This window comes from Dermacentor variabilis, unplaced genomic scaffold, assembly GCF_050947875.1.
Source record: "Dermacentor variabilis isolate Ectoservices unplaced genomic scaffold, ASM5094787v1 scaffold_12, whole genome shotgun sequence".
NCBI lineage: Eukaryota > Metazoa > Arthropoda > Arachnida > Ixodida > Ixodidae > Dermacentor > Dermacentor variabilis.
This window is the reverse complement of record NW_027460280.1, coordinates 20,339,258-20,351,534: the sequence shown is the minus strand read 5'-3', so window position 1 is coordinate 20,351,534 and position 12,277 is coordinate 20,339,258. Positions and strand designations below refer to the sequence as shown.

Here is a 12,277-nt window from a genome sequence, read left to right as displayed (position 1 = left end):
CCATTTTTGTTTTGAACGGAGCTTCCTTGCTGCCTCACGAAGTGGCGCTACTGGAAATCCTCGCTCATCATCATTGTTTCTGCCTGGTTAGATAGAGCGGCTCTGCAGCAGTTCCGGTTTCAGCTTAGTAAGCCATGTCAAGACAATCCAGCAGCTGATTTGTTTCTTCGCACAAGACGCTGCGAGCAGGCCGCGTTTTTCGTTTGTGCAACTGGTGTCGGCACGGTGGTGTTTGCTTTGTGTGCTGTGTCGAGGTTTCGGTGATCCAACGCGGCATATGTAAACATCGCGTCAAGGGTCTAATGGCGCCGACAGTGCCCGCGCAGATTGCGCTGGAGAGTGCCGGCAAGCGGGTGCCGGGCATTCCCCAGCGGCAGCCGGCAGCCGGGTGCCAGCGTAGCACATGACGCACCATGTGCTACGCTGCCGTCGCATGCGGAGTGTGTACAAGCAGTGACTGTGCTTTCAGCCACCAATAGTGACCATACGACCCTCTCCGAGATTCATGGCTTATCTGATTGCGCATAAACGGAACAACGTGCAACGGCGCATTCACGATTTCTTCCAAGCCTACTGCCGAGCCCGAATTAGTGCGTGGAAATAAAGGATTTCATTTTTTTTTTCTTAATCTGCCTTTTCGGACACCTGTTTATTCGGACATTTTCGCAGTCCCCGTGAGGTCCGAATAAACGGTCGGCGACTGTATACCCTTGTCAAGCGGGCAAGTTAAGTGCACTTACGGGGAGTGCACTTTGGGACCTTGGGTGACACTTAAGGCTACATACACGATGCTAAATGGGAAAACAGTGCACTCACAGTAAACAAAAAAAAATTGGCAACAAACTAAAATCGTGTTTTTTATATGTAGATTAAAATAAAAAACCTTCTAAGAAGCTATTGCTTTATTGTATTATAGTTAAAAAGCAATCTTAATCCATATTTACTCAACAAAAAATGAAAATATTTTTATAAGAGTGTTGCAAGTCAAGGCCGGCCAAGACGAATGCCTAGCCAATCCAGAACAAGATGGTGGTGTGTGACAAGGCACCATTTGATCCTGCTAGAACAGAATATCAACGAGTTCTGTTCTGGTTATTTTGTTAAAAGCGGTTCAACAGCTAGAATGAGCTTCTGTGTCCTTTTTCTATGCATTACATTTTGTATCGTTAAAACTGCTGGCGCGAGGCTACGCATTCGATCCGCAAACTGCGTTCCGTGAGTGCAGTCCGACCGGAGTGCACTCTTCTGCGAGCACACTCCACTTGCGACGTTTAGATTTGGGAAAGTGCACTTAAAACCAAGTGCACTCTCCGTAAGTGCACTTAACTTGCCCGCTTGACAGGGGTATTACATGTACCATTCACATCCTGATTCTCAACCCTGACATTTGTAATGTTCTCCCATCTGCACTTCATTTATAATGGTGCTCTTTGGCCATATCTGGCCCTTGCGCCAATAAAACCCATACATCGTCATCATTCCCTTTTGGATCGAACAGTTCCAACTGAGTAAAGGCATTCTTTGGCAAGCATTTGTATTCAGAGTATAAAATATTTCCGTAGCGAATGTTAGAATGCTGGAATATTTTTTTATATGCAATAAAGATTCAATCAAAAATTTCCAAAGCTGTATTTAATGATAATTGAAACAATATTCAGGTAGCCTCTTGAGCTTAAATTATTAGAAGTCAACCCTGTTTAGTTAATTAATTTCACATGAGCTCTGTGTTTACACTACAACTTTCTTGAACCAGGGTATGGAAAGTGCACAGACTGCAGCTCCTGTGAAGCGACCACCAGCCAAACCTCAAGACAAGTCAAAGCCAGTATCAAGCACACCTGTTCCAGGCACGCCATGGTGTGTGGTGTGGACTGGAGATAGTCGTGTGTTTTTCTTCAACCCAAGTACTCGCACGTCTGTGTGGGAGCGGCCGGCAGAATTGAAGAAGCGGACTGATGTGGACAAAATGGTCCAAACGCCTCCAGTTCAACCTGAAGTAAAGGGGCAAGGTAAGCATTTTGTTTTCATAGGGTCTCTTGTATTTTATTCATTGTATTGCTATACACATTCCAAGTCAGAATACACTCGAACCTCGTTATAACAAAACACGATATAAAGAAATAATGGCTATAACGAAGTAAACGAAATTCCCCTTGAAATTCCCTTAGACACTTTGACAAACAAAAATTGTCCGGCCAATGGATATAACGAACTAGATTCATCTCCAGAACCAAAAAATATCCTACCACTGCGCGTCGAGTACATCGCTTTCTGCGGGGTTTGGCATTCGTTCGCTGCGGCAGTTGAAAACTCGCATGTCCTTGCTTCAAATACGTATTGGGCAACGCTGGTCTTTCCCACCACCGCATGTAGCTACACACCTGCTTGCGTGCAGGTGCCCAGCTACACTTCTGTGCAGCTGACTGTCACACTTTTCCATTGATCTCTCTCTTGCATGTGCCTGGCTGCGCTAGATGTGTGGCAGTGCGAAAGACGCTCGGCGGTGCATTCACTTATAGTGCACGCTATGCTGGCAGGAGCAGCTGGGTGTGGCCTCTGAGATCTCCCCAGCGTAACCTCAGGGGTCACGTGCATGCATGCGCTTCACTTCACCCTCTCCCTGCGGCGTGCCACGCAGGCAGGCAGCTGGGCGTGGCCTCCAAGATCGCACTGGCATTGGTGCAATCCTGGAGGCCACGAGCCTGCCAAGCCAAGCTGGCACAGCGAAGTTCACTTGCTTCCGTGATCATGCAGTGCAGTGCTGTGTTGTGTGCCACGTGCTGTTCTACCTTGACGAGCCAGGGAAAGCGGACGCGAAAAGAACATCACAATTGAACAGAAAGCAGCTATCTAAAGGTTGCACCAGGTGCTAATTCGCATGTTGTTTTGTTGATTATAAAATTATTAAACTTTAATTATTAGGATGCTTTTGTTCTATTAAAATTTCATTTCATGCAGGGCCGTGTAGCTGTACCGCGGGCTGCACACCTGTCTTCTTTTTTCCATGTTTTCGATTGCGCACTCCATTGGGTTGAACGTTACTTTTTTCCATATAACAAAGTAACGGATATAACAAAGTAATTTCAGCTCCCTCTTCAACATCGTTACAATGAGGTTCAAGTGTATTTTCATTAAGTTTGCTAGTATAACTGCTACGTACTTGTCAACCCTTCGTCTGGAATGCTTCTCCTGGTGGGCTCCAGATATTTTGAAATCAGGAGTGTCTGATGATGAGTAATTGATGAGTCTAAACTTTTTAGGAGCCTGATAAAACTGATTCACTAGAAGTGTCATTACTCCACAAGTGGCTAAAGTAAAGCTTGTCAACACGCTGCTGCATGCACATATGTTTGATTGCATGCAACCTGGTCAGTCTGTATTTTGAACATTGTCATGCTGTTTCTACAGGCAGCTGAAGATACAGTCAGTGCCTGTACCAAATCTCAATCATTCGGCAACTTACACCAGGGGTCAACCACACTCTACTAGATGAATTATTGTGGGTTTCTTTGTTGCCACTGTCATTGTTGGGCATTTTCCTTGCTTCATCAGTGACCTCATTATTGCAAACAAGAAAGCAGAACAGAAGCATGTGGCGAAGAGTTGGGACAAAATCACTCGGATAGGAATGGTAGGCTTCAAAGCGCTGTGAGGCATCGATGTTATCATTTATGCAGTGGTGACATCTGCGAAAGCAGCTGCTCTAACCTTTGTGCACTCTGTTCCCTTTTTATAGCGAAGCTGTTAGTGTAACTAGAAAACCTTGAAAACATACAGCAAAACCTCTTAATTCAACCCTCATTACTTGGAAAACTGGATAATTTATGACTTATCCTCGGGCCCTGACAGGTGTATGCATCATTTAATTCATTTTATTGCATCAAACTCATTAATTTGGCCACACAACCATTGGAGTGTGGAGCGCTGCAAATTTGTGATTAAGAAAAAGCAAGAGTGGTGCTCGTGTCTGAGTAAAATGAAGCAGGGGAGTCTGCATTACCATGTTCATCGGCGTAAAATGTACGGGAACGACAGGAACAAATTCTTTGTGCCTATTTGTGCACTTATACCTTTGTTCTTATGTTTACTGCCGCACTTGATACAGCAATGGCCACGTGCCTTCGGACCTTTGTAGTTGTCATGCATGATCGTGTCGATAGTGATCATGGTTTCATCTGTAGTGGTTATGGCAAATAGTAGTTCTGTTTTGACGCTGTCTGTGTGTGGGCTGTGTGCCCTTAAGGGCAGTATTCTTGGGCGATCACTTTTAGAGATTGTTTCACTTTCCCAAGATTTTGGAAGGCTTAGCACCGGGCATGTCTTCATGTACAGCCTACAGTGTTTCTGGCACTGTGCCAAGTTGGCAATCTCCACACAATGCCAAGAATGCTGTTGGCCGTATACGTTCGACACATCCAGTGCCGACTATCACAAAATCTCGCAAAAGCGAAACTACAGTGAGCTCTCGTTAAAACGAACTTCGTTAGCCGAATTCTCCTATATAACGAACAGCATGGGAACATTTGTTTGATTTTCCACAGACTCTATGCAAAAAAAGCAAAAATCCGCTTATGAGGAACCGCCTCAGACTTACTCTTCGGTTAAAGGGGATGAGACACCAAATTTTGAGGCTATAAAAAGCATGTTTTAGGCTGCTTCCGTATGCAAGGACACCCAGAACGAGGTATTGGACGGTGCAAACATTTCAAAATAATTTTAATTGAGCTCCAAAGAGTCATTAAAAACTCCTTCTCGTAGTCGAGACCCATCGCTAGCGCGGCAGTTACTGCGTCACGGAGGAGGAACGAAAATATTGACGTCATAGCACACCAGCACAAAAACGTGACGTATGATGAGTAGCGATGAAATGCCGATTACGGAGCCTGCTGAGCCGAGCAACCGAGCATAGCCTCCACTACGACCGAGCTACAGGCATATAGAAATCCTTTCTTAATGCAAAGAAGGGGTAAGGCGTGCAGACACGGACACAAGAGGAGAGAAGTGGACAACACGAACGCCGCACGCCGGCCCGCGAACAGCAAACTGCGTGCGGCGAGTTGCCCTGCGGACGGGCCTTTACACGTTTGAGTGTAACACTAGCCGGCCGACTCCGAAAGGGACCAGGATATGCGGCGTTCGTGTTGTCTGCTTCTCCCCTCGCATAGTCGCGTAGCTCGGCAGCTCGGAGCGGACTCTCCTTCGCTTGGCCTTTCCACGTTACCGGCCCGTCCACGTTACCGGCACGGAAACTCGCCGCACGCCGTTTGCCGTTCGCGGGCCCCCGTGTGACGGCGGTTTTGCTCGCGAACGGTGAGATTTCTTTGCCGTAGAGAGGACGGGCCCGGGACCCATTTGTGCGGCAGCCGTACGGCGAAGCGGCCAATCAGCGACCGAGCAGTGGTCGCTCTGGCATCGACGGCAGCTTCACCGCCTCTGATCGTTCGGCGCCGCCGATATCGTCGCTAGGCCTTTTCCGGTTCGCTTCAAAGCTAAAGCTTACGGCGCTTCGGAATGAATCACCAACTCTCACAAGCCGCAATATTTTCTTACCGTTGTTGTCGCTCTTCGCAATAATTATAATAATCACGACATGCACTTCGAATCGCCAGTGGTTGACCCCTGCTGGCAGAGCACGCGTATGCGCGAGCAGACGATGCAGCATAGTTTTACGTCACTATTTTTTGTTGGCCACGTGACCAAGCCATGTTGCGTTTCCTCCTCTGTGACGTCATAGCATCCCCCAAAGCCCAGAAACCGAAACCGAAATCGCTCGATATAATAATGCTATTATTAAATTATTTATCGGATATATATGAATCCCGCTGTGTGTATCGCGCTCCCTGAAGCATGAGGCAACGTTTGAATCAACAAACGCATGAACGAAAATTTTGATGTCTCCACCCCTTTAAGACGAACATTCGGAGTGACCGCCGCTGCTACCGATCATGGAGGCTAGGCGCGTGCGCATCGAGCCTTTCTACTTGAGGCCTGTGGCGCACATCACTCATGGACAGAGGCGAAAATAAAAGTAGGAAAAAAAAAATAAGTGGTGCTTCACGTCGTGAATGCGGGTGACGTGCAAGTGTATAGGTGCTATAGCGCACACGAACCTATCAACCCTCGGTGTGCCTAAATGCCTACACTGTCCAGATCGCAGTTCATATTCAAGACTGGGCTCGCGTGGCCGGGCCATACGCAGCAGCCACCAGAGTAGAAAGCCCCCTTCGTAAACATTCACTTACTATCTCAATGAACAAGCATGGTGTCGGTGCGTACATAAAAACATGATGAATACATCACACTCGACCATGGAGACTTGCTGTCATAACACTGGCATGAGGAATCGCGGGAGCAGTAGCGAGCGAAGTTACCTTCGTGCTGTCTATCGCTTCAGTGCAAACTGAGCGGCGAGAGCACAGCCCATGCAAAGCTACGAGCCATCAGCACACCTAAACTGTGCCCCCAAAACAGATCACTTTCATGATAAAGCTCGCGTAGCCGTGCGTGGTCCAAGTACAGTAAAACCTCGTTAAACCGTACCCACTTAAACAGTAGTTTCGTTTTAGAAATACAGTTGAATCTCAATAATTTGAAGTCAAAGGGACCCGAAAATTTGTTTGAATTAAAGGAAGTTTGAATTAAAAGGAGGACTTGTTCTTGAAGTACTCCAGCATGATGCACAGACGGTGCGGGCCATGAAACATCGCGGTGCGCAAGCACACAGCGAGCGAGGACTGCGCAACTGCCCACGCTGGCCAACGCTTGCCTCCCGATAACGGCAGAAAACAGAACTTCAGGGAGCGGGCTAAGCTGGCGCCGGGCCGGAGCAGAAGTGGGCGCACGTGGAGACCATCGAAGGCCAGGGAGTTATGAGGGAGTTGAGAGGCAGGGCCAGGGGAGCGCAATTGCGAGGAGGGGCAGAAGGCAAGCGGATTTGCTTTGTTGCCAGCTTGATGGATGGTGCTAATTACCTCTGCCACCTAAGCCCCCTTACTGCCACCTTAGACTGCCACGGCGGAGTTTCCGTGGCCGGACTGGGCCTCCACCGCTGCTTCCCTCTGCGTGCTCGCATGCTTTTTCCTTCATCTGCTGACAGATAGGAGCTTTGTTTACCGTATTTACTCGCATAATGATCGCACTTTTTTGTAAGAAAAATTGATGTAAAATCAGGGCTCCAATTATTACGCGAGTTAAATTTCCCGCGAAACAATAAAAAAAAATTTTTTTTTCGTCCCGCGTTTGCTGCGGCACACCAAAACAAAAATGGCGGCCGGCGGAGCAAGCCGAACGCACCGAACGCGATTTTTTTTCTTCTCATGAGTACATTATGTGCATTCAAACAGTTTCTTCCGTATCAGTAATAAATGATATCGTTAATAACGGCAAGTCTTCGGCAATAACGTAGCCATGTCCACTTTGAGGGGGGACAGAAACAGATCGGTGCGCTTAGCTGCCAGTGATATAGAAACACATGGCCAGCATGCTGCGGAAACTGCGGCATCTGTCTTCACTACTATCCTAATAGGGCACGTTTCCGCTAAGGGTGGGTGAATATCTTAGCTGTGTTACAAGCGTCGGCGTATGAATAGGGTACACTTTTAACGTGTCAGTGTAAACGTGGCTACTATTGTTGCCGCTCACGATTTGTTGCGTGCCCACGAGTGCAGACAAGAAGAATCGAAAGGCGCCTTTATTGTTGTTGTTGTTGACCACAACCATTATACAGCATACACATATTAAAGGCAAGTTTGGTTGCAGCTTTCCTTTTGGTCATGGAAGTGCGAAAAGTGATGAAAGTAATGAAATGAGGCATCTACTTAGGAATGTTTGGTGCGTGCAGACCGCTTGGTTTGTCTTGAAGAGTCGTTCGCATAGCATTCGACGGATGGTAAGCGTGATCATTACTAGCTAGACTTGGCACACGACATATCGCTGCGGCAAGTTCGGGGTGCGATCATTACCTGGGAAATTTTAAAAAATTGAATTTTGACGACAAGATTTAGGGGTGCGATCATTACGCGAGTGCGATCATTATGCGTAAAAGAAGCATATACAGTGCTAAAAAGTGGGCACGTCCTGTGCTACCGGGGCTTAGCGGACAGACGAGAACTAGGAGTCGGATTCCTGATTAATAAGAACATAGCTGGTAACATACAGGAATTCTATAGCATTAACGAGAGAGTGGCAGGTCTTGTTGTGAAACTTAATAACAGGTACAAATTGAAGGTCGCACAGGTCTACGCCCCTACAACCAGTCATGATGACCAGGAAGTCGAAAGCTTCTATGAAGACGTGGAATCGGCGATGGGTAAAGTCAAAACAAAATACACTATACTGATGGGCGACTTCAATGCCAGGGTAGGCAAGAAGCAGGCTGGAGACAAGTCACTGGGGAAATATGGCATAGGCTCTACAAATAGCAGGGGAGAGTTATTAGTAGAGTTTGCGAAACAGAATACAGTAGAAGCCCGTTCATACGTTTTTCACCGAATCGAGGAAAAAAAACGTAACAGCCGGGAAAACGCAACAGTGAGGAAAGCTCCGAAAATGAATGAAAAAAGTGTAGCTTCAACTATAGACAATTTATTTCCGCCCAGAGTGCACTTAGAACTTAAAGAAAAAGTCTAGAATGGTGGCTTGCCGTTTGTTTCGCTCGCTAGAAATCAGCACACGTTTCTCAATAGCCTGGAAGGCCGCATTGCTGTCAGCGTCGTTGTGAGGTGCGACGTACCTGCGGAGGAGGTCCAGAGCCGCGACGGCTTCTCCAAAGCTAGGATTTGGCAACTCCCCGGCATCATGCGGCTCGGGCTCTTCGTCGTCACCGCGCTAGGCAACGGCAACGGACGAATGAATATCCACGGGAAATTTTGCCCTCTTTGGCGTAATCATGCTAACGTGCTAACGATTGTTTAGTATTGCTGCGGAGCGCGCGTGTTTGAGCAGCCCGGTTGCGTGCAGCGCTGCTTGGTTTCGCGAGAAATGTAAACAAGAGAGGAGAGCTGAGCCGATAGGCGGAGCAACGCCAACTGCCGGCTTCCCTTTAGCTATAGCTTCCCCGAAGAGTGACGTCACGGCCTCTCCTGAGTTTCCTTCCTCCGTGAGTCGACCCGTCCAGCAAACCATGCGGTGACTGTAATCACAGTGATGATAGTGACAGCATTTTTCACGAATGGCCACCTAGTGGCGGCCTCTCGAACTGGCGTGTGGCTTCTTGCAGCCAGTTCCATAGCCAAGCCCGACCAAGCCCGGTCAGAACTCGTCAAAAGCCAAAATGGCGGTTGGAGCGCGTTGCCTACTTTGGCCCGGCGAGTTCGGGTTGCGACGCATCATGCGGGAACGTTTTCACAGCTACTACGTAACAGCGGGGTTCCTTATACATTGGATCCTATGGAAGCTATGCCGGGACCGGATGAAAGCGACGTAGCAGCTGGGAAAACGCAGCAGGGAGGAACGTAACAGCGGGGTTCTACTGTAATATGTGGATAATGAATACCTTCTTCCACAAGCGAGATAGCCGGAAGTGGACGTGGAGGAGCCCGAATGGCGAGACTTGAAATGAAATAAGACTTCATACTCTGCGCTAACCCTGGCATCATACAAGATGTGGACGTGCTCAGCAAGGTGCGCTGCAGTGACCATAGGATGGTAAGAACTCGAATTAGCCTAGACCTGAGGCGGGAACGGAAGCAACTGGTACATAAGTCGATCAATGAGTCAGCGGTAAGAGGGAAAATAGAGGAATTGCAGATCAAGATACAGAACAGGTATTCGGCTATAACTCATGAAGAGGACCTTAGTATTGAAGCAATGAACAACAATCTTGTGGGCATCATTAAGGAGTGTGCAATAGAAGTCGGTGGTAACTCTGTTAGACAGGATACCAGTAAGCTATGGCAGGAGACAAAAGATCTGATCAAGAAACGCCAATGTATGAAAGCCTGTAACCCTACAGCTAGAATAGAACTGGCAGAACTTTCGAAGTTAATCAACAAGCGGAAGACAGCTGACATAGGGAAGTATAATATGGATAGAATTGAACATGCTCTCAGGAACGGAGGAAGCCTAAAAGCAGTGAAGAAATTAGGAATTGGCAAGAATCAGATGTATGCGTTAAGAGACAAAGCCGGCAATATCATTACTAATATGGATGAGATAGTTCAAGTGGCTGAGGAATTCTATAGAGATTTATACAGTACCAGTGGCACCCACGACGATAATGGAAGAGATAATAGTTTAGAGGAATTCGAAATCCCGCAGGTAACGCCGGAAGAAGTAAAGAAAGCCTTGGGAGCTATGCAAAGGGGGAAGGCAGCTGGGGAGGATCAGGTAACAGCAGATTTGTTGAAGGATGGTGGGCAGATTGTTCTAGAGAAACTGGCCACCCTGTATACGCAATGCCTCATGACTTCGAGCGTACCAGAATCTTGGAAAAACGCTAACATAATCCTAATCCATAAGAAAGGGGATGCCAAATACTTGAAAAATTATAGACCGATCAGTTTACGGTCCGTTGCCTACAAAGTATTTACTAAGGTAATTGCAAATAGAATCAGGAACACCTTAGACTTCCGTCAACCAAAGGACCTGGCAGGATTCCGTAAAGGCTACTCAACAATAGACCATATTCACATTATCAATCAGGTGATAGAAAAATGTGCGGAATATAACCAACCTTTATATATAGCCTTCATTGATTACGAGAAAGCGTTTGATTCAGTCGAAACCTCAGCAGTCATGAAGGCATTGCGGAATCAGGGTGTAGACGAGCCGTATGTAAAAATACTGAAAGATATCTATGGCGGGTCCACAGCCACCGTAGTCCTCCATAAAGAAAGCAACAAAATCCCAATAAAGAAAGGTGTCAGGCAGGGAGATACGATCTCTCCTATGCTCTTCACATCGTGTTTACAGGAGGTATTCAGAGACCTGGATTGGGAAGAATTGTGGATAAGAGTTAATGGAGAATACCTTAGTAACTTGCGATTCGCTGATAATATTGCCTTGCTTAGTAACTCAGGGGACCAACTGCAATGCATGCTCACTGACCTGGAGAAGCAAAGCCGAAGGGTGGGTCTAAAAATTAATCTGGAGAAAACTAAAGTAATGTTTAACAGTCTCGGAAGAGAACAGTAGTTTACAATAGGTAGTGAGGCACTGGAAGTGGTAAGGGAATACATTTACTTAGGGCAGGTAGTGACGGCGGATCCGGATCATGAGACGCAAATAATCAGAAGAATAAGAATGGGCTGGGGTGTGTTTGGCAGGCATTCTCAGATCATGAACAGCAGGTTGCCATTATCCCTCAAGAGAAAAGTGTATAATAGCTGTGTCTTACCAGTACTCACCTACGGGGGAGAAACCTGGAGGCTTACGAAAAGGGTTCTACTCAAATTGAGGACGACGCAACGAGCTACGGAAAGAAGAATGATAGGTGTAATGTTAAGGGATTAGAAAAGAGCAGATTGGGTGAGGGAACAAACGCGAGTTAATGATGTCGTAGTTGAGATCAAGAAAAAGAAATGGGGCATGGGCAGGACATGTAATGAGGGAAGATAACCGATGGTCATTAAGGGTTACGGACTGGATTCCAAGGGAAGGGAAGCGTAGCAGGGGGCGGCAGAAAGTTAGGTGGGCGGATGAGATTAAGAAGTTTGCATGGACAACATGGCCACAATTAGTACATGACCGGGGTAGTTGGAGAAGTATGGGAGAGGCCTTTGCCCTGCAGTGGGCATAACCAGGCTGAGGATGATGGCGGCGGCATAAACACCACTCTTTCATGAGAAGGTGCCGGTGGCGACATGGATGGCGCAGAACAATGGCAAAATGGTTAAGTCAGGCACATCTTGACGGGCTGCGCGCCCGAGGATATCTTCAACAGGGATGACTCTGCGCTGTTCTTCAAGCTGCTGCCAGACAGAAAGCTTACGTTCAAAGGTGAGGCATGCACTGGCGGCAAGCAAGCCAAGGGCAGGATTTCAGTTGCGTTTGGAGTGAACATGTCAGGAACTGAAAAACTTCCAGTTGTCATTGGGAAGTCTGCTGAGCTGAGATGTTTCAGAGCTGCCCGTCTGCCCTCTGTAGTCATCTACTGGAGCAATACAAAACTCCTCAAAACTTTTTGAGGAGTACATGCGACTCATTGAACACCATTTTGTGGCGAAGAACCGAAGAGTTATGGTTATCCTAGATAATGTGTCGACGCAGGTTGCGCTGGTAACCTTGTGGCTGTGAAACTGGCATTTCTGCTTCCTAATACATCAGCAATTGCCCAGCC

At 47.2% G+C, this 12,277-nt stretch overlaps 1 protein-coding gene across 3 annotated transcripts in view; it reads left to right on the top strand.

Annotated features, from left to right (window-relative positions):
• LOC142566372 (transcription elongation regulator 1) overlaps window positions 1-12,277 on the top strand; it is a 332,559-nt gene that overhangs the window by 171,368 nt on the left and 148,914 nt on the right. For all 3 annotated transcript variants that reach the window (XM_075677319.1, XM_075677318.1, XM_075677320.1), the window contains exon 9: window positions 1,754-2,009. In XM_075677319.1, coding sequence (XP_075533434.1) covers window positions 1,754-2,009 — 256 coding nt within the window. The remainder of the gene's footprint in view (window positions 1-1,753; window positions 2,010-12,277) is intronic.